Genomic DNA, 24,089 nt, shown 5'->3' with positions numbered 1-24,089 from the left:
TGAGATCCCTTAATAATTTAATAAAGTTTTACGGTCTCTCCACGGCCATGATGGATGGTATTTACTATATTTATTTGTAGAAACTGAGGACACACACATTTTGATGGCAGATGTATTTCTAATTACATCCTGGTTGTTTAGATTTTTTAATCGTTTTTTCTTGGATCCTGTAGTATTTAATTTTAAAGTAATGCAAAGTTTGAAACTAGTCAGGGTGTTTAGTAAAGAGATATAATCTATATAATGTTTGTTCCTTTAGTAAACAGCCTGTTAAACAGCAGCTCTAGAGTCAGAGGACAGCAGGCCATTCAAACAATAGAGGAGTGTGTGTGTGTGTGAACGACGTGTGTTTAAGGGCTATTACAGTTCCTGCTCCAGCCTACAGGGGAGCTGCTGAGCATGGCCTTAAACACTCACACACTCTTAGGTCCCCTCTTGGTCAAAATTTTTAAAAATTCACCAGAGTGTTTTTTCTTGATTTTAACATGATTTAAACACACACACCTGTAGGTCCTTACTTGGTCAAACATTTAAAAAAATCACCAGAGCATTTCTTTAGTTTTTTACTTCATTTTCACATGATTTAATGCATGACCAACAGGGGACTTGAAAAATGTCCCCTCTTGGCTCAGAGGTCCCCTGTTGGTGAGTGTGTAACGACGCCAAGGTCCCCTGTTAGATAGGTAGACAAGTACACACACACACACACACACACACACACACACACACACACACACACACACACACACACACACACACACACACACACACACACACACACACACACACACACACACACACACACACACACACACACACACACACACACACACACACACACACACACACACACATATATATACATTTTAGAATAGACTAATATTTATAGTTTGTGTGTGTGCCTTTAATAAGGTAGGGAACTGGAGATGTGACCACAAACTATAGGGAGAATGGGTGAGGGTTGTTACTGAGAAATGATCCAGATTCAAAGTGCAATATGTCAAAGCACTACTCACTTGGCCATGTCTCAGACAGAATAACCTTTTAATAACCTAACTGAGATCAGTACTACAGTAAGGATTAATGGTAAGTGTGTGTATTAGAAGCTTAATATATACAGTGTCAGGCTCAGAGCTGCCCTTTCCAGAGTGTCTCTCATGAAGAGACTTTGGGAATGTGGTGCTGATCCTGCTGCTGACTACTGCCAGACCAGGAGTGTCATTCCGGACAGGGCAGATCCTTTTTCCAGAAAAGACCTGACCGTGTAACGAGACACTGCTGTCTCTCTCTGGCACCACATATATATTTCCGTTACACACCAATGGTTTCAATCACTAACAAGCAGACAAGAGGACACAAACACATACACATAGTTTTGATTCTGTTTATTCCTCACACCAATACACAGTATATGGAAAATATTTATGTACTATAAAATTAACAGCCGTTGTATGTTTTTTTCTACCCACCAGTATAATCTGAGGAGAAAAATACAATGGTGGCTGTCAATAGCAATAATTGTAATTAAACTCATGATTTTCTTTTTTTGTTTTATTTTACTGTATATAATATTTATTATTTATATTTATATATATTTAAAATAAGGAGAAAAAACGTTTCCACAGCTCTATGAACAGCTCACATGTCTATGAAAAGATATGTCAGTCTCACCAATCACAACAAAGAAACCATACAATATATTAAAGACAAGCAAGCACAGGATTTGTTTCATGCAAAGACCTTTGTGAGTGTGATGTCATGGTGTTGGGTTTATGGAAAAAGAAAACGTCCTGCATGTATCTGTTTTCACAAACCTAATGTGACTGGGGTTTTGCAAGTGTGTTTGTGAGTGGACATGGTTTGGCTTTGGGGCCATAGGATCAGTTGACATGAAGTTCCTGAGGAAGGGACCAGATTTGTCATGTGAGAACGTATTTGAGTGGCACAGAAAAGTCATAAATCATCCTGTGATAATGTATTATGCTTCTGTGCTGTCCTGTATGCTTGTTTGATGATTTACTGTTTTCTGTTCAGTTGTGTTTAGTCTGTGTCTGTCTGTGTGCCCTCTTGATCTCCTTTTTTTGCAAGTGTAGTTGGGCTTTTTGCCTTAGTAAGTTATGATAGTATGGCCTACTAAATATAATGGCCTAAATAAATGTAAAATAAAACACTTTAACCCAATATTAATAATTTTAAATGCTACAAGTGCATTTAGGCATCACAATTGTATAATGTACAGCATGATAAATAGATATTAATTTTAAGATTTAAAAATTACTTTTAGTAGTTTTAATAGTGTTTAAGTGTTCATTATATGATGGCAAAAGTAATCACAATATAAAAATAGAGAATGAGCAATTCATAATTATTATCTGGTATACAGTATGATTAAGTATGGAGTCATTTTTTAATGCTCTTGAAAGAAGTCTCTTATGTTGCCATGGCTGCACTTATTTGATCAAAAATACTGTAAAACCAGAAATATTGTGAATTATTAGAAATCAGAAATCATACCAGTGTACTGATTTGGTGCTCAATAAATATTTCCTATTATTATCATCAATGTTGAAAACAATTAATATTTTTGTGGAAACTGATACATTTTTTTTGTTCACGATTATTTGATGAATAAAAACTTGAAAAGAACAACATTTATTTGAAATATAAATCTTTTTTAAAATTGTAAATGTATTTTTATTTTATTTACTTTTCATCAATTGAATGCATTCTTGCTAAATATAACGTCTTGGTTACGTATGCAACCCTCGTTCCCTGAAGGAGGGGACGGAGATGTCACATTAACATCATCGACATATTGGGATCACTTCTGGGAGCCCTATCATCTTTGAGTGTATACAAAAAAAAGCCAATGCACATTGGTGTGTGGGATTAGCATCTTGCGCCCCGCAGCACGGGTATATAGATGGAGCACACATTGTTTTACACTAAGGAGCCGAGCTAGTGACATACAGCGATGGCACAGGAACAGTGGCGACGGCATGTAATATCTTCATTCCCTCCTTCAGGGAATGAGGGTTACATATGTAACCGAGACAGTCCCTTTCAGTTGGTCACGTATTGGGATCCTATAGAAAAACGCCACAGCTGCTGCCACTTCCAGTGCCATGCGCAAAAGCGCTCAGGCTCCATACTAGGGTGGAAGACTTGCGCAAAAACCAATCACTGCGTTCCACATGATATGACAGAATGTGAGTTGCCCAAAGTGACCTCTGATGTTTCTGACTGGAAGATGGTGGGTGAGTTGTGACATGCGACAGGAGTGTAGACCACCCTGTTTGTTGATGTATGCAGCGGCCGGAGTACTGTCTGTTCGGACCAGTACGCGCTTGCCTCGTAGCGGCCCTTTGAGGCGGCCCAGCGCAAGACGTACTGCAAGATACTCTGCACAAGGAAGAGTTTGCTCTTGTCCTAGTTGACCCGAAGGCCCAACTGAGGTGACTGAGCACCATGTCCCTGTGTTCGCACAAATGCTATCTTGACTGGGCCAATATGAGCTAGTCGTCAAGATAGTTGAGAATGTGAACACCACGCACTGTCATGGGAGCAATGGCTGCCTCCAAGGCCTTCATGAAGACACATGGCGACAGGGACAGGAAGCATAAGAATGATCTGTGTCGAGGCAGAATTGAGAAAGTACATGTCCTTTAGGTGGAACACTGCAAACCAATACCTTAAACGGATGCATCCGAAGATGCGTTTCTTCATCAACATCTTGAATGGCAGCCTATTTAGGGATCGATTCAAAACTTGCATGTCCAAGATTGGCTGTAACCCTCTGCCCTTCTTGGGTACAATGAAGTACGTGCTGTAGAAGCCGGTCTTCATATAAGCTGGAGGGACCATCTCTATCACGTCATCCAACCTAGAAGGTTTGGGACACGGTGGAGGATTCCACCGGGACCCTACCTTCTCAACGGCCTGGGCTAGCATAGATGTCAACTCTGGGTCGGGCTTGGGTAATGCTACCTGCCCAGAAGACGACAATGCAGTCGAGTCTTAATCCCCAGATGACTGACGCTCCCCCTCCGATGTAATGATTGACATCTGTTCATCAGACAGTGCTCCCAAAGAAATGACTGCCCTGTCTGGATGGCCCAGCATGTTCTTTGGGAAGCACCACAGGTTGCAGTGTTACAGAGGGGTTAGATGGTGATCCTCAGATCACCCTGGCCATGCGCCAAAGTAGCCCTTTGCTGTTGGCCAGCAGGCACAGAACAAGATCGGGGAATGGTAAGGGGACTCTATCTTTGCGGAAGTATGTGAGTCGCGATCATAACGGCGAGATAGTCATGTTCCCACAGTGACCGTCATCCAGTGACAGGGAACTACTGCATCCAGAAACACAGAGATGGAAAGGCATATTGAAAAAGACGTTTCACACTCGTACCATTCTTTTAGGGAAAATACTCTCTTATGCTCTTTCAGTGCTGAAGTGGCCAGGGCTGGCCGCAATGCACAGCAGGGAATGCAGACTGCTGGCACAGTGTTTTGTATCCCAGAAGTGATCCCAATTCATTGGTGACATCAATGTAACGTCAAACATGACAGACTAAAAGGAAACTAATAGTTTCATTAGGAAAAATCCTATTGATCCCAAACTTTTGAATGGTAGTGTATTGTTAACAGTATTTAACCTTAATTTAAAAAAAGTCTTTAATATCTGCCAATCATCAATATATTGTACATAGATTTAGTTCTGTTAATCACCAAGTGGTCGTGGTTATTGGCTGCAGAGGGGGGTTGAGTAGCCAAAATCTGTACTCAGATAAAAGGAAAAGTAATAATCTTAATAGTTACTTGAGTAAGAGTAAGAAAGTATTTGAAAAAACTACTCAAGTACTTTGTTACGATTTACTTTCGATCTGATTGATAAGAAGCAAAAACCCTGAATTTCAGACTACTTGGAAAGATTTCACACACCTCTCCTTAAAATGTTGACCTCTCCAAATGTGTGTGTGTGTGGGATTAATGGTTAAACTGTGTAATTTAATGGTGTGCTGGGCTAACCAGAGCTCTTTTTAAAACATACTTTGTTCTTTTATTTTTATAAGTATATGCATTCTTTAGGTAGGGATTAAATACAATCCCATTTTTATTATGTATTTTACACACTTCAGACAGGTGTCTATCTGGATTTGTGTATACACGCAAGACGTCACATTAGGCTATTCAATTTGTATCGTTTTGTGAAAAAATATATGTGAATGTGCAGATGTAGACGTTTGTTTATGGACGTGTGTTGTTTAGTGTGTTGTAAATAGTATTACAATGAGGGGAAAGTGCCCATAGTTACCAAATTACCATTAATAGTGTTCAAATATAGGCATCATTGTGACATTTACCACTATGTTTTTTTTTTCAGGTTGGAGCTGTAAAACTTGTATGATGACAAGTCAGTTCGTTTTGGTGTTCACAGCATGCATCGCATTGTGAAACTATTCTTTTTGACATTTTGGAGTGAAAACACAGACTCAACTTAAGGGCACGTGTGATCTGCCTCCCGTAGCTCACAGACATCATCTGCTTCGGCTATCATCTTCTGACTAAATACATAAGTGGGTGATACATAGTCACCTCTCGCGAAGCAGCCTCTCCAACATTTTGCGAGATTTGCAAACAAGTCATATGAACTTATTTTAAAAAATATATATTTTTTTATTAATTATTACTATTTGATAGTAACGGAGGAACGCCACCAAATGTTACGAAGTAAAAGTACAGTTTTTTTGACAAGAAGTGTTGAGTAAGAGTAAAGTACCCATTTTTAAATATACTCTAAAAGTACAAGTTACAACCCACCTATGAGTGGCTGATTAGTGAGGTCTGACCAATACATCTGGCATTCACTGGTCTCAAAACGGATCTGTTTTGTGCTCTTTCTTAGATATGGTAACAGCACTGGGCTGTATAAAGTTCGTGTGGGTGATTATCACTCACTGGTTCCTGAAGAATATGAAGAAGAGTACACTGTGGAGAAGATCATCCTTCATCCACGCTACCATGCTGACAGTAATGACTATGACCTGGCACTGGTGCGCGTGTCTGGCCACAGAGCTCACAGGGGTGTCAGGGACGAGTGCATCATGCTGAACCGCTTCGTGCTGCCCGTCTGCCTGCCAGTGCGGAGGGAAAAAGTGCCAAAGGACATCGACAACTGCTACATCACAGGCTGGGGAGACACAGGTTAGAGATGCCATAAAAAAAAATAAAAAAAACACATTTATGCATCGTCACACTCTCCATACATAATTCCTTAAAGCTAAAGACATAAATGCAGATCTGATTTTTGAGACAATTAGACTGCCATACAGCTTAACTTCCTTTCTTGAAATGAAGGATGCTTTGAGCACAATTAGAAGAACAGAGTCTGTGCATATAAAATGGGTGTTTTTGGATCTATTGAATAGCACAGGCTGACAGGCATAAGATGCGATCAGACAGTGTGAAAGCAGAACTGACAGAAATGATCACACGCTCTAAGATATCAGTCTTTGTTCTGTGTTCCGTATAAAACTATCACTCTCTCTGTCATTCTCACCAACTGACAGGCATGCACTTTTTTAGTAAAATGGTGTGATGACATTTCCATTTAATCATTTAACAGATGCTTTCATCCAACGGATGTTCAAATGAAGAAAAGCACAAGAAATTTCAGCAGTGCCGCAGTACTGAATTTCAAGAGTAAATCAGAGCAGTGCAAAAGCTAGAAATACAATTAAATGAAAATGCGTTATAATTTTAAGTTGAGCTTTTTTTAAACGTAGGACCTAAGCACATCTTTAGATGGAACTTCATAATTCCTTTTTTAGTGTCTTAAATATGGCTAAAGTGTACTGGTGAATGTACTGAAAATCATTTACTGTAAAACAAAATATACTTGAATGTGATTTCTATTGAAACTTCTGTCATATATTTAAATATATTTTAATATACACTTTGTAATGAAGGAGTTTCAATTTAGTACAATTAGAATATATTAACTGTAATATCGAGTAACTCAATACAGTGAAAACGATCAAGTGCTATAGTGTTAGCCTGACAAGCCAGACCCACATCAAAATGTTTGGTCTGGAAACTCACCATTGACAGGGCTCAATCCGAGGGGCGGGATAAACGGTTGTCTTTCAAACTCCCTCTGCACGCGATAGGATAGCGCTACACCAACCAGAGCAACGAAGGTGAAGCAGAGCTCGCTGATAGATTAAACATTCGCCGTATCCGGTTGGCTAAACTCCGAACACATCTTCCCTTTTTAAGAATGACTTCAGTGCCGTTCTTTGTTCTTTTCTCAGAGGAAAGCTTAACTCCAAGTCTTCCAGGATCGTGGTCAAAGCTGATTCGAGAGACCGCCACCGTTCGCCAGTTTCTGTGTTTACTAGAAGCACGCAAACGCAACTCTGCCGTCGTCATTATGGCCCCGCCCGCCAACTCTATACACGATGTGATTGGGCCGTCCAGATTCTGAGGAATACAGCTCAGACGTGTATTGAGAGTTCCTAGACGACAATTGCGGGCAAATTAAATTTGCTACCGCTAGGGTGCGTCTAGATTTCTAGGCTACTATAGTGTATGTTCATCAAAACTTTGATGTTTTTCAAGAACTGTAATAAATGGTTCCAGTTATTTTCCAATAGAGCTTGGTTCGGCACTGCACAATTACAAACCACTCTTGGCCTGTAATTCTCAGCATGCTGGTTGGATGTGTGCAGTGATATTACTGATAATAACTACTTTAAGGATATTTTTATTTAATTATTTAAAAGCCATTCCAAATTTGTGTTTTCTTCTTTAATCTGCATCATACAAAAGAAGACATTTTGAAACAGTTACTATCTGTACAACGAAAGTCAATAGGGTCGAAAACCCAAACAAATTTTTTTGGTTGAACTACCGGTATTCATTTTAGGTCATTGGTGTTCTCGTACATGGCTCATCTATTCAGAATCTACATTTAGAATTATAGAAAGAACATTTATGTATGTACCTGTTTCTACATATGAATTATAGAAACAGGTAGTCGTTGCTATAATTAGAATGCCTACATCAGAACAAGAACATTTTATAATATTGTTTAGTGTGAAAAGTTCACTGTTTTGAATGGAAAACAGCTTGTTTCACTTGAACTCTAAAAGTACCCATCTGTTACAAATGTGGAGTTTTAAAACAATTAAACATCAACATTTGTAGGATTCTGCTTAATACATTTGCTGAACATGTAGATTATTTTATCAGAATAACATCTGTTTGAAAAATCTGTTCTGAAACAATCAGGCGTCATCCATCTCAAACATTTAGTAATTATTTGCATCCTTAGTGGCATTCGCAAACAAGGTTGCATATTTGCGTGAGGGTATTTGTAAGCACTGGTTTATATATGAGCACATGACGTGACTTGTAAGTGCCAGTTTGATGTGTTGATAATCACAAAAGAGTCTGCATTAGTGTTTTGTGGGATTGTGGGGCTTTGAAGTGATATCATTTGTAAATTTCTCCAACCAGATGTCCAGTGAGACAATCTATTATCAAGAAAAATATTAGCAGCTAGCATCAGTTGCTCATATTACCTACACACACATCATATTCTTTTACAAACATTATAAGTGTTGATTTTTAAGATTATCAACTAAAAATTAAATAAGCTATACCCTTGTGAAAAGCTGTATACTTTAAAGTTTAAAAGAATGCATTTACAGTAAGTGTGAACTGAATGTAATGTTTCTGAGCACTTAATTGCATGTTAAAATAAAATGTATTATAGTTAAAATGTATATTAAATGCAATGTGCTGAACTTGTGCTTTTTTGACACTTAAAGGTGGGGTAAGTGTTATTTCAAAACCGTTTTAGAAAAAGGACTCGGGCCGAGTGGAATAACAAACTTGTAGCCAATCAGCAGGTGATGGGCGTGTCTATGGTGAGAAGAGAGGCTATGTGCACATCATTATTCAAAACACACGAGTCACACAGGACGGACATTAGCTGAGAACTAATATATGCTGACTTTTGCGTGAATATGCTTGTGTTTCATGTTCGCTTGTTTGTCCATTTGCGATCGTATTGTGGCTAGGGTTGCCACCTTCAATACAGAAAAATAAGGGACGCCTGCCGGTGGCCACACCCCTCGGGGCCACGATGACCACAGTCCCGATGGTGTGCCAGTGCAGTGGTCGTATATCATAACTTAAAACCTAATTTGTATATATATATATATATATATATATATATATATATATATATATATATATCTTAAGATTGATACCAGTGGACATTATAATCTGCGATTGAAATCAGTGTGAACAGATGCACTCAGTATAATACACAGCTATGACAATGAAAAACAAACTCAGCTGCTGTAAAGGGGAGTAGGATAAGAAATTGCAAATTAACTCGAGTAATTTTATAGTGTTGTGAACAAAGATTTTGACTAAAATATTTGTCATTTGTAGTAACACCATCCAAACAGTGAAACCACACCTAAATAACTGAAAATGATATAATATCTACAATCATTTCTTATTTTAATAAAACACTACACAACATTTTTATTTTTGGTAAGTTAAGTAAATATATTTATGTATTATTCCGTTTTTATAGTCTATTGTTAATTCTATAGTATTGGATGATGCAATTATAATTTGTTAAGCATAACAAATAGTTGTTTATTTTATTCCTAAAAGGTCCTATTTTGATTTTATATATATATATATATATATATATCTCATCTCTTATTAAAGTAATGCTTGTGTCTGACTATAGCCTACAACTTAACCTTAATAAACAAATCATACCATAACATCATTAATGTAGCCTACATTATTAACATTATATCTTAATAGGCAGCATTTATGAAATCTAACGTTATCAATCAAAAAATTGAGGTGATAAAAAAAAAAAAACATAACACTGTCTGCCTCAGGAGATGCTTGAGGTATGATGAACTGTGCGACAGTGCTTTGATTTCGGTGAGCTCTTGCATTTAGTGAATGTTGCTCTCCCGTTGCATGCTGTCTCACATCTGACAGGCCAGCGTGCGCCACTGAAAACACTCGCCGACAAATAATTATTGTGCAATTGGCTTGGTATTCATTGCCGCGGACACTTTCCAGCCAAATATTTATTTCTTCCCACTCTCGTCTGTACCTCTGCATCCACTTGCGTTTCTGCTCTGAAACTTTTACAGCTGGACGCGGGGAGGTATTTGGACCTGCCTCCGCCATCGTTTCAAATGGATTCTGCCCATATAGAAAATAACCTATACCTCTTCTGGCTCTGATTGGCCGTGATTCACGACCCGTGAACCTGAAACAAACCAATCAAACAAACCAACGACGGCAGCGACCCAATTAGGGGCAGAATAGGACGTGTCTTCACACAATGCGGGTGGACCTATGTAAAATACGGGACAAATCGCGTCCCGTATTGCTTTGATACGGGACGCGTCATTTTTCCTAAAAAAAATACGGGACGATTCCGTATTTCAAGGGACAGGTGGCAACCCTAATTGTGGCTCACTTCAGCGATGATAAACACCCATTCATTTCCACACCGTATGGAGCATCTAAATCTCTTCACTGTCTGTTTCAAGCATCAGCTCACAAAATGTGTCCTACAAGTAAGATACTATACTCCTAATATATGTTTGTTTCCTCTTTTCATGATCTATATAACCCTAATCCATCCATAATTGTAAAATGTTGTTAGCTGGACTATCAGGCTTGTGTTCTATCGAGTTATTCATGAGAACTGTTTGTGTTTTGTGATCGCTATAACTCTAATCTTGTCATAATTGTAATATGTTTGTTAGTTGGACTGTCATGCCCATGTACTATAGAGTTGTTCATGAGAATGGTTTATGTTTTGTGATCGCTATAACTCTAATTTTGTCATAATTTTAAAATGTTGTGAGTTGGACTGTCGTGCTTGTGTACTTTTGAGTTGTTAATGAGAACAATTTGTGTTTTTTTGATGGAAGGGGTGACTTTTTAATTGAATATTCGACCTGGATTAGTTACACACAGTATTCTGCCATAGTCGTTGCCTGGGTTACGTATGTGTGGGGCGGAGCGATCTAAATAGGGCAGAGACCCTTTTTGGGGGTAGGGGCGTGTTTGTTTTAATGATTTGAAATATCAACAACGGTTACCAGATATCACTTACCATACCTTTAATTAGAACTTAAGTACATCTTTATACAATCACCTAAAGGATTATTAGAACACCTGTTCAATTTCTCATTAATGCAATTATCTTATTAACCAATCACATGGCAGTTGCTTCAATGCATTTAGGGGTGTGGTCCTGGTCAAGACAGTCTCCTGAACTCCAAACTGAATATCAGAATGGGAAAGAAAGGGGATTTAAGCAATTTTGAGCGCGGCATGGTTGTTGGTGCCAGACGGGCCGGTCTGAGTATTTCACAATCTGCTCAGTTACTGGGATTTTCACGCACAACCATTTCTAGGGTTTACAAAGGATGGTGTGAAAAGGGAAAACCATTCAGTATGCAGCAGTCCTGTGGGCGAAAATGCCTTCTTGATGCTAGAGGTCAGAGGAGAGTAAGAATCCCTTTATGACCACCATGTACCCATCCTCTGATGGCTACTTCCAGCAGGATAATGCACCATGACAAAGCTTGAATCATTTCAAATTGGTTTCTTGGACATGACAATGAGTTCACTGTACTAAAATGGCCCCCACAGTCACCAGATCTCAACCCAATAGAGCATCTTTGGGATGTGGAGGAACGGGAGCTTCGTGCCCTGGATGTGGGAGTACAGATCTCCAACAACTGCAAGATGCTATCCTATCAATATGGGCCAACATTTCTAAAGAATGCTTTCAGCACCTTGTTGAATCAATGCCACGTAGAATTAAGACAGTTCTGAAGGTGAAAGGGGGTCAAACCCAGTATTAGTATGGTGTTCCTAATAATCCTTTAGGTGAGTGTATATAATTTCATAATTAGTAACTATTGTTTTTGAAATATGGCTTAAGTGCACTGCTGAATGTACTTGTATACCGAATGTACCAAATCTTTCTATGAAATCTCATGTATTTAAATAAACATGAAACTTTTGTATTTAAATACACTTGCAATTGTACATTTGCAATAATGATTGCAAGTTAGTACACTTAAAATGTATTAACTTTAAATATAATATCGAAAAACACTCAGTTATAATTATACATTATAATCAAGTACATGTGCTTTAGTACCTTAGGCAACACGTTTAACATTTCACTTCTTTAAAGCACTACAACCAATTTTTATAACATAATCATTTGAAATGTACTTAAACTTTTCATGTGGCACAAAGTGTACATTTTATGAAACAGTCATGAAAGTGTAGTCTTTAAGTATTTCAAGTAAAAAGTGTACTTCAGTACAATTTGTGCACTTAATTTTATTTTCTGGCCACACTTTTCTAGTTGTCTAGTCTCATCAAAAAAGACAGACATGACAGAGCTGTAATCCAAGTCTGACATAGAACATGAGGAAATCATCAAGGAACTGCAGTGTGTAATTATAATGTCAGTGTCAAGCATCTACAGATTATCATGTGACGTGCTGATAGTGGGGTTTCATTCACAATGGTCACGTTGTGCTGTAAACCACCTGGATCTTTGAGAAGTCTTCTCTCTGTAAGTTAACGGTATTCTAAAGAGGGATGAATGAAGTGTGTGATCACACTGGCAGAAAAGTGACTGCACAATCCATTGCATACGAGAACAGTTGAGTCTGATCACTTCCAGACTTCAAGACATTCTCACGTGTTTTTCCCTCTTTTCTTTTCTCAGGTCGTGCATATTCAAAAACTCTCCAGCAGGCCTCGATTTCCGTGTTGAGCAAGCGTCAGTGTGAGGAGCGCTATTCTGACCAGTTCACCAATCGCATGCTGTGCGCCGGATCCCCCCACGACGACCGCCGCGTGGACAGTTGCCGTGGAGATAGCGGAGGTCCGTTGGTGTGTGAGAGGCCAAGTGGAAGTTGGGTTGTGTATGGGGTCACATCATGGGGTCACGCGTGTCGACTGCAAGACGCACCTGGCGTCTACACCAAAGTCTCCGCCTTCGTGCCCTGGATTAAGAAGGTCATTGGCCAGTAGGACCCGATGGAAATTTCAATTAGCCTAAAAAATAACAGACAATCTGACTATGCGGGCAGAAAAATAAAGCACATTTTTAGATTATAGTTTAGAACAACTATATAACTTGTTGAAGTTAACTAGCTGAAATTAACTCTAGTGTTTCAAATAAGTCTTAAATGTCAGGAAGATAGGCAACGCATTGCCTTAGTAATTATGGAGTGTCTGGCATAAGTTTAGTTGATCATAAAACTTGAACTTTGCACTGAAATTACAACGCAAAATTTTTTTTCTACAGTATCAGTATTTCTGCTCTCCAGTAAAAATATCTAATTATTCTGAAAGAATTAAAAAAAAAAATAATACATTCATTTTTAATATAAAAAAAAATAGATATTATAATAAGACTTCTTTTTTTTAAATCTTTTTTTTGGATTTAGGCATAAATCTAAAAGTTTGTGAGGTGTCTTGTTTCAAGGATGGGTGGATATTTTTACTGAAAAAAAGAAAAACAGATTTAAAGGGTTAGTTCACCCCAAAATGAAAATGTGATGTTTATCTGCTGAACCCTAGGGCATCCAAGATGTAGGTGTGTTTGTTTCTTCAGCAGAACACAAATGAAGATTAACTCCAAACATTGCTCGTATAATGCATGTCAATGGGGTGTTTTTCTATGAGAGCCACTATGAGAGTAAAAAACACACAGACATACGTATCCATATTAAACCCTGTGGCTCGTGGCGACACATTAATATCTTAAGACACGGAAAAAAGTATGGTTTTTTTAACCTCATATCAGACGAATCTCATCTAGTATTCCCAATGCCATTACTTCCTTCAAGTAAGGTCAAAAACAAGGCGTGATCATAGATATATATTTACATAGATTCATCATTCAAACGATGAGGACTCTAATGAGGCACAAAGGAGGATTTTTTATATATATATCCGTCTGAAGTAATGGCATTGGGAATACTAGATGAGATTCATCTGATATGAGGTAAAAAATAACAAAAATACTGTTCGGCTTCTTGCAGAAACCGATCGTTTCATGTCTTAAGACATCAATGTGTTGCCATGAGCCGCAGGGTTTAATATGGATAAGTATGTCTGTGTTTTTTACTCTCAAAGTGACCATTATAGAAAACACCCCATTGACATGCATTATACGAGCAATGGTTGGAGTTAATCTTCATTTGTGTTCTACTGAAGAAACAAACACACCTACATCTTGGATGCCCTGGGGCTAAGCAGATAAACATCAAATTTAGATTTTTGGGTGAACTATCCCTTTAAAAAAATCAGTATTTGGAGAAAAGGCTTGTCTTAATAGCGATGCATTTGGTGGTCTTAAACTGACATTATTTCATTTCAGGTCTTCCCCCCTCTCCCCTCCATTTTTTTTATGAAAGCACTTCTAGGTTGAAGAGACCACAATTGTATGGAATTATTGATTTCTGAAAAGGAGGAATGAACATGTATCTATGAGACTGTATACTTCATGCCACGTAAAAGGGGACAAGAAATGTTCCACTTTGATACTTAGCAGATTGAACGTTCCAATGGCTTGAAATCACATCAAGCTGAAATGAGAGGATTCTGGATTTTCTGCCAAGAAATGTATGGTAATTCTAAACTCCTGGGATCTGGTTACCATGCCATTGTAAAGTAACTGACCACATCACCTCATCAGCACATTAGATGACATCATAATCCTCCACAGGAACCATGACATCATTTGTTATAGATCAGATGTTCATGATGATAACTGGACTGAGGCTTGCCGGATCTCAACATGAGGACATCATCATTTGCTTAATATTTTTGCAGGGTCACACTCGCTCCCAGAAGCCAGAGATCCGTGAGATTTGGGAATTATGTGCAATGCAAAGCTGTTTATACCACCTTGTTTTAGTGTTGTGATGAGGAGCATTTCATGTTAGCATGATTAATGATCACAAAAGTGTCTGTTTTTTTGTGACCTCCATGAGCATGACTTATGAATGTAGTCTTGGTAAGGACTACATCCCTTTTTAAATGCAATACATTTTTGGTCTGTGTAAAAAAAAAAGAAAAAGGGAAAACCTCTGACCAACCACAAGCTCTTATTTTGCACAAACTATGTATGGTGTTGCAGTTTATACTTTTGTAAATGTCATGTTTTTTCTTACACATGGGTCAATCATATTGTAATCTCACGGTAATTAACTATACTATGAAAACTGTAAAAAGTGTTAATCTGTTCACACAGGGTTAATAATTCAGTAATGCTTAGTATTGCCATTCTATATGTTTAAATATTTCTGAACTTGTGGCATGGTGCTTTTATTCTTGCCTAAAAAGAGAATGTCAATCCATGTGGCATGTGATGTTCTATTCACGAGGGCTGTTATGTCATTTAAAGGGTTAGTTCACCCAAAAATGAAATTCACGTCATTAATGACTCACCCTAATGAAGTTCCACAACCGTAAGACCTCCGTTCATATTTGGAACACAGTTTAAGATACTTTTATATTTAGTCAGAGAGCGTATATAAGTGTAGGCACACTATACTGTCCATGTGAAGAAAGGGAATAAAAACATCATCAAAGTAGTCCATGTGTGACATCCGTTAGTTCATTAGAATCTCTTGAAGCATCGAAAATACATTTTGGTCCAAAAATCACAAAAACTACGACTTTATTCAGAATTGTCTTCTCTTACGCGTTTGTTTTCAAACCTCAAATAAAGATTCAAACAGGCATGAATCAGTGTATTGATTGATGATTCGGATCGCGTGTCAAACTGTTGAAATCACGTGACATTGACGATCCGAATCATGAATCAATCCGCTGAAAATGTGATGTTTACATGATTGTTTATACACTCTCTGACTAAATATAAAATATCTTAAACTGTGTTCAGAAGATGAACGGAGGTCTTACGGGTGTGGAACAACATTAGGGTGAGTCATTAATGACAATTTCATTTTTGGGTGAACTAACCCTTTACCAAGAAAACAAACAATGGTAAATATAGAGAAACTTTAAACTTCTTAAGATATGCAATTGTCTTACAACCTCAGTTTGGAGCATAAAACATTTGTTGTTGGAGTACTCGATGGAATATTGTACTTTACTGTCCAATGACTGTCAGCTTCTTAAAGTGGAAAATGTAATTTTAAGGGGGATTTTGATTGAATGAAGGTTGAGATTAATGGATAAATATGTGTAAAAAAAAAAAAAAAAAATTCATTGTGTGGCAACATGCAGTTTGTGTTTGAATACACATCCATATCTTGTATTTGAGGACATTTCTAACAATTGCTTTAGTTATTCTAAATACACGGACAAGCTAAACCAAGTCCAGCTTTCTGTGTTTTTGTTCACACATTAATCTGAATCAGTGTGTACAGACCTGACAGTGCAGTGTTAGCGCAGTCTTTACAGAAAGCTTGTTGTTTACACAAGTTACAATGTACCTACAGGATTACTCTCTCTCTCTCTCTCTCTCTCTCTCTCTCTCTCTCTCTCTCTCTCTCTCTCTCTCTCTCTCTCTCTCTCTCTCTCTCTCTCTCTCTCTCTCTCTCTCTCTCTCTCTGTATGCTGCATTTCAAACACACTTTTCCTTTAAATTAATCTCTATGGAGACAAGTTTATTGGATGATGGGTATAGGCTGAAATTTAATTTCAGAAATGCAGATTATTTGTTAATATTCATTAATATTGATTTACTGAATTAAAGTAAATCTGGTGCCTGACAGATCAATTCAGAGAGAGAGAGAGAGAGTTTTGTTTCTGTGATTGAGATTGAGAGCAGTGTTACAGCGCCACCTTGTGGATACTGTTGAGTTCAACACACATACATATACACTATATTACCAAAAGTATTGGGACACCCCTCCAAATCATTGAATTCAGGTGTTCCATGCACTTCCATGGCCACAGGAGCTTCATGGAATGGCTGAGCAGCTGCATCCAAGCCAAGTGAAATGCAAACCGTCAGATGCAGTGGTGTAAAGCATGCCACCACTAGAGCACTGAAGACATTCTCTGGAGTGACGAATCATGCTTCTCTGTCGGCAATCTGTTGGATGAGTCTGGGTATGGCAGTTGTCAGGAGTGGGGTACCTGCCTGACTGCATTTTGCCAAGTGTAAAGTTTGGTGGAGGGGATTATAGTGTCAGGTTGTTTTTCAGTGTTTGGGCTTGGCCCCATAGTTATTGTGAAAGGAACTCTTAATGCTTCAGCATACAAGACATTTTGGAAAATGTTATGCTCCCTACTTTGTGGGAACAGTTTGGGCATGGCCCCTTCCTGTTCCAGCATTTGCGCACAAAGCAAGGTCCATAAAGACATGGATGAGCATGTTTGGTGTGGAGGAACTTGACTGGCCTGCACAGAGTCCTGATCTCAACCCGATATAACACCTTTAGGATGAATTAGAGCAGAGACTGTGAGCCAGGCCTTCTTGTCCAACATCATTGTCTGACCTCACAAATGCGTTTATAGAAGAATGGTCAAACATTCCCATAAACACACTCCTAAACCTTGTGGAAAGCTTTCCCAGAGGTGTTGAAGCTGTTATAGCTGCAAAGGGTGAGTCAACTCCACATTAAACCCTACAGATTAAGAATAGAATGTCATTAAAGTTCATGTGCATAAAGGCAGATGTCCCAAAACCTTTGCCGGAATATATATACAAAAAAAAATATGGGAACACTTAGTCATCACAGTAAAACACCAAGTCATTTAAACTTCAGAAATATTAATCTGTCCAATTAGGAAGCATAAATGATTTTGAATAAGACACCCATATGCCATCGCAAGGAGGTTTGGTGTGTCACCCAGCACAGTTTCAAAAGCATGGACTAGATACCGGGAGACAGGCTGTTCCACAAAGAGAGCTGGACAGGGATGTAGAAGCAACAACCCAGTAACAGGACCACTATCTGCTCCTTTCTGGGAGGAGGAATAGGGGAGCACTGCCAGAGCCCTAGAAAAATGACCTTCAGCAGGCTACTGGTGTGTATGTTTCTGATCAAACTGTCAGAAACAGACTTCATGAGCGTGGCATGAGGGCCTGACTTCCTCTAGTGGGACCTGTGCAGCACTGTGCAGCTTGACTGACATTTGCCAGAGAACCCCAGAAGTGGCAAGTCAGCCATTGGTGCCCCGTTCTCTTCACGGACGAGAGCGGGTTCACACGGAGCATGTGACAGACGTCAAAGAGTCTGGAGATGCCGTGGGCAACGTTATGCTGCGTACAACATCATCCAGCATGACCGGTTTGATGGTGGGTCAGTAATAGTCTGGGGAGGAATATACACATGCTAGCAAATGGTTCCTTTGCTGTTGTTAGGTACGAGGATGAAATACTCAGAGCCACTGTCAGACCTTATGCTGGTGTAGTGGGCCCTGGGTTCCTCAGTGTGGCTAGAATGTGTAGGTAGTTTTTAGATGATGAAGGCCTCTGGGACATTATGTATTAGAGGATCTGAAGCTGCCAAGTAGCACCACAAGCTGCCCAGATGTTGCCTTAAGTGCATACAGGCACATGGGGGCCATTCACACTTACAGTACAAGTTGCTGTGACAAACTTCATGCAAGTTGGATCAGCCTGTAACTTATTTTTTACATTGTTTTTTGGTATGATTTTGGTTTCCATTAACTGTTGTCACAATTATGCTCATTAATAAAGATTATAAAATTGAATATTTCATTCATTGAGATACAATGTTTGATTTAAGTGCACCCTTAATTTTTTATATATACATATATCTCTAGTAATTCAATGTATTAAATAACCAATCAGGAGTAACCAATGTAATTAAGAATTTTCGTTCCACCATTCCTAGGTTTCCCTTTTCTTAAAGGGGGGGTGAAACACTCAGTTTCAGTCAGTGTCATGTCAATCTTGAGTACCTATAGAGTAGCATTGCATCCTGCATATCTCCGAAAAGTCTTTATTTTTTTTAATAATTATATAAGAAAGATGCGCTGTTCCGAGTCTTTCCGAAAAAAGCAGAGCGGGTGGGGGCGTGTCGTGTGAGCGGAGCTAAATAATGACGTGTGCTCGCTGCTGCTATTGTGTTGAGTCGAGTGCGTCGTAAAGCTGTCATCCCTAACAGCGGGAAAAAAACTTTATTCAAAATAAAAATATGGCTTTTAATCAGATACAGCCATACATCTATGATCCGGAATCAGACCCAGAAGCTGCAGTTGAACAGGAGCAGCAGCAAAAACGACTAGAGCAGGACGTCTCTATGTGGTACAAGTTATACACTAACTATATAATATGCTTAGCGACTTGTGTTATTTACATATTTATACTTGAATTATATCGTCGTATTTTTGTCTTTGAAGGTGTACATGTGGGAAGTGCAGTTGTGCACGTGTGTTTTGTGTTTACGCGTGGTTTGTGTAGACAGTAAGCGGACTGGTTTTGCACGGCAGGTTAAGTTAGTGTTTACATAGATAGACACGGAATAGTAGCGCATTTGAATGAAGAAGCGTGCTTATTTAGTTCAACATATTTCCCCCCTCTTTGTGTATTGTTGTTTGGAGTGCTTTTACAATACACAAACATAAAGTTACACAAATAGTGGCCAGCTAAACAAATGTACACGCACTACACATCGCATGCTCCATTGATCAATTGGGCTACTTGATGAGCACTCTCACTCACCGCCTGCGGTTCTAACGTTGGGACCTTTATCGTTGGGACTGCTCCATCATTCAGCATTAGGCGATCGGGAAAATCCAGCGTCGAGCTGGGCCTTGTTTATGAAACAGTCGGCACCGAAATGCAGCGAACAGATATAAACATTCGCGCAACTCAGTTGCTGATCCGGAAAAGCAAATTACATCCACTGTTGCCTTAACGCGGGGTTTTTGGGGAATCTGTGCAGGACTGTCTTGGTCTGGCAACCAAAAACGCACTTTTTTGGTGACATTGTTATGTGCACATCACCTGTCCAGCATCCTACAAGCCAGCGCTTTGATGGGCGTAGCCTGTTACTTTCGCTCTCTCCCTCTCTCTCTCTCACGCGCTTCCGGTAGAATTGTCCGTAAGGCCCATACAAGGAAATTCCGCCCCCATTAACGTCAAAGGGGACGCATGATCGCAAAAAACTTGCCGAAACTTATGACTAACCGGAAGTAGTATTTTTGACAAAGAAATACTCCCATCAAACGTCCACCTTAACTTTTGAAACTTTGTCTATGTTTAGTATGGGATTCCAAGTCTTTAACAGTGTAAAAAGATCAGTATGCATGAAACAGCATTTCACCCCCCCTTTAAGTAAAAGTATATCACTACAGAAACGTATAGCCCAATACCCAGTTAAACTTTTCATTAGGATCATAGACTCAGGATCAGTTCTTGACCATATTAATAATAGTTTAATTTATGATAATGTCTCTAGAGGTATTACTATAGATCTCGGATAACGACACACAAAAACGATGTGAAGTTTTAATTAACAAAATTTCGGGAGGAGCATGTGCAGATAATTAAACCTAATTAAACACAAGTGGAGCACGCTCAGATAATTAAACACATCAAGCTATTCAACGATAAGAGGTGTGTGTGTGTATACAGCTGATTTACCTTCTTTCGTTGACCATTTTCATTTTAGCATCCCTCCACCACCCCATCTCCTCACTTGATTCTAACTAACTCGTATTAGATGTCATTCAACACAATCTATAGTACACTCCAGTCCAGTTCTAGAGTATCTCTATCACGGGGGCTCTCCCCCGGACACCACGCCAAATATGCATAATCTTTACTCTATTTAATTTGCTGTAAGTGTGAACTAGTGAAACTAATACAAATATAAGCTGCAACTCCATAATAATAATAATAATAATAATAATAATAATAATAATAATAATAATAATAATAGATTTTATTTATAACGCACTTTTCATTCTGAAGAATCTCAAAGTGCAACAATGGAAAAGGGAAAAATAACAAAAATGAATAAAAAGTAAAAATATAGAATAATACAAACAGAGGTGGACAGTAACTAAGTACATTTACTTGAGTACTGTACTTAAGTACACTTTTTGAGTATCTGTACTTTACTGGAGTATATTTTTTTCTGGATAATTTTACTTTTACTTCATTACATTTGAAAGACAAATATCGTATTTTTTACTTCACTACATTTCTATCTAGGTTTTCATCCATCCTCTCTGAAAGTCAGAGGATGATTTTTTCCTTCTTTAAAAGTTTTTTTGATGTTGTTGTTTCAGACAGTCTATCAGGAATCCCTCTTATAGGGTCATATACATTTTCCCAACTTTTTTTGAACACTGATCAGTTCATAGAAAAATGGAAGAAGACGGTTCTTAGGCACAGTGCCCATAATAAAGTTACCCATAGCCATGCTTTGAAAGTATGTTTCAGTTTTAAAAAAAAAACCACGATTAGTTTAGTTGGCATACACTTGGTGCATCTCTTATAAAATATTAACAATATAAACATCTGGGAGAAAGAGAAGAGTAAAGTTGGGAGAATATCAGAAGTGTATCAGTGTATTGGATCCGTGCATTCGGCCTTAAAGTGACAGCAGCTTTATAAAGAGCTTTGTAACTTATATACAAGTATTTAAATGAGTTTAAGTTGTCCTGTCAGAAAGGAAGGACTGAAACCACTGCATTGCTGCTCCTGATAGTCCAACTGTATTGTGGAGGCGGTCCAGGAGGATGGTAGGGTCCACTGTGTCAAATGCTGCTGTTAGGTCGAGGAGAATGTTTAATATCCCTTACAAAAAAGTACTATGGTAGTAGTGCATTGTATCATAGGGTAATACCATGGTACATAAAGCATAATAATGAAATTTGTGTACTATGATATTTACATGGTACATGGTTTATAGTACTTTGTTGTATTTGACACGTATAATGTAAAGTGTGAAGATGTGATGCAAAGTCAGTCTACTTTTGGAAATCAACGTTATGTTACGTTCTAGGGCGCCCCCTGCTGCCCAACCACCAACCTTGCAGGCGGTGCCCTACTTCCAGCTTCACAAGGTCTCCTGGGGGTCTCTCATGCTAAGCCCTCAGAGTAATAATCTAAACCAAAGTAAATGGGCCTCCTATAACCCCAGGGTGTGCATGTGAAGTCAGGTATCCATGTAGCCAGTGCTTATGAAGAGATGCTCCGTACAGAGTGGTGCAGGTATGAAATCACTTTGCAGGACAAAATGTGGCAAGCCAATGCCTTTTTTTAAATGGAATTTTGGTTAAATGGCTGAAATATGAACACAAGCTCAAGATACTTTCACATTTTATTCTATGACATCATATAGGCTGCAGTATTAAGGTACCCACTCATGATTTTTTTAAAAGGATGTGAAAAAGACGGTTGCTAACAAGTGGCTAAATAGGACTACGTACAGGGGCTTTCAAATTTTTTTAGATAAAAACTGAAAGAGCTTTCGTAAAAGATAGTGGTGATGTTGAAGTCGTGGGACCGATGTTGAAGTCAAGCTTTTTACTTCTAGCAACTACATTTAGGCTTCAAAATGAATAAAAGTTGTTCTTGATGGACAAAAAATGTAAGTATCATAACTTTTAGTTGATCACAGAGCATGTTTTTAATCGATAATCCAAATGGAAAAATCCTATTGTTTTTTTTTCAGATGGAACCAGTGTGATCCTTGCCGATTGGCCAACAAAGTGATCCTGTCATACCTGGATTTAAAACCAATCCCAGTGACATCACACAGTGACAAGTGTCTCATTGAAGCGTTCTAAATATTTGTGATGTCAGTGGCAGTTCTAAACTTTGAAATTGGCTGTCTCTTAACCCCAGTATAATCTAATAGACCTTGTGTTTTTTATTTATTTAATTCCACTACCCTGCCTCTCACATTGTCAAAATACAATAGCATTCTGTGTGAATGGCACCTTGCACGTTGTTTGGTGTAATTCTAGAAATTCTGAGTCATATTTGTGAACTGAATCATTCAGACCTTTTTGCAAAACTGTTTAACATAATCAAAGGACACTAGTTTAAAACAAAAGTACAAATTTAAAACAACTGAATTGACCAAAAGATTAATTCACAAACTGAACATGGCAAAAGCATTTCTTGCACTTTTCCCCCCTGTGCTGTGCAGTGCAGCTCTGGAGATGTGTCCTATCAGATTCGGTATAATCCAACCCGTGTGTTAGTTTCTATACACAGGTGTGATCAGAGGGCAGATGATCCAGATGAGAGAGACACAGGCATGCTAATGGACAGCTATGAAGACTTTGATGTGACATTAAGAATTATTTTTACACAACACCAGATCTTAACCTTGTTGCACTGATTTATTTTACAGTTGTAAATATCATGACTACCTACCTAATCCGTTGGTACTACTTTTATGGTTTGACTGGATTTACCAGGCCTGCAAAGTGAATGTGAGGGCCCCATTATTTATGTGACCACTGGAGGGAGGTATTTCATTGAAAAAAAGATCACTATGTAGCCTAGCACTACAGCTTTTATCATAAAAACAACAACAAAATGAATTGCCTAAGATGTCTCAGACAATTGTACGTCCCTAGACTATTATGTTTAACTAAGTATGTTTATTTGAAAGGGTGCCTTTTTGGACACTCAATGTCTACATGATTTCATTACATGGTTTTGCATATTCCTAACCATGTGATGACATATATAAAAATATATAAAGTATTATATATATTTAAATATACAGTATCGCTAATATTATACTATATCTATCTGTCTATCTATCTATCTATCTATCTATCTATCTATCTATCTATCTATCTATCTATCTGTCTGTCTGTCTGTCTGTCTGTCTGTCTGTCTGTCTGTCTGTCTGTCTGTCTGTCTGTCTGTCTGTCTATCTATCTATCTATCTATCTATCTATCTATCTATCTATCTATCTAAAATAATAGATGAATAATATCAAATATATATTTCATGTATATTCTTCAGCTATACCATGCACAAATAGAGACAGAACTTTGCAAGGAC

At 38.3% G+C, this 24,089-nt stretch overlaps 1 protein-coding gene across 1 annotated transcript in view; it reads left to right on the top strand.

The window, feature by feature from the left end:
- prss12 (serine protease 12) overlaps positions 1–13,651 on the top strand; it is a 57,339-nt gene extending 43,688 nt beyond the window's left edge. The window contains exons 12-13 of the mRNA XM_067442764.1: positions 5,906–6,204; positions 12,818–13,651. Coding sequence (XP_067298865.1) covers positions 5,906–6,204; positions 12,818–13,125 — 607 coding nt within the window. The 3' untranslated portion in view covers positions 13,126–13,651. The remainder of the gene's footprint in view (positions 1–5,905; positions 6,205–12,817) is intronic.
- Positions 13,652–24,089: the final 10,438 nt, after the last annotated feature.

The sequence above is a fragment of the Pseudorasbora parva genome, chromosome 4 (genome assembly GCF_024679245.1).
Source record: "Pseudorasbora parva isolate DD20220531a chromosome 4, ASM2467924v1, whole genome shotgun sequence".
In the NCBI taxonomy this organism is placed as follows: domain Eukaryota; kingdom Metazoa; phylum Chordata; class Actinopteri; order Cypriniformes; family Gobionidae; genus Pseudorasbora; species Pseudorasbora parva.
This window is presented reverse-complemented; position numbering and strand designations above follow the sequence as displayed.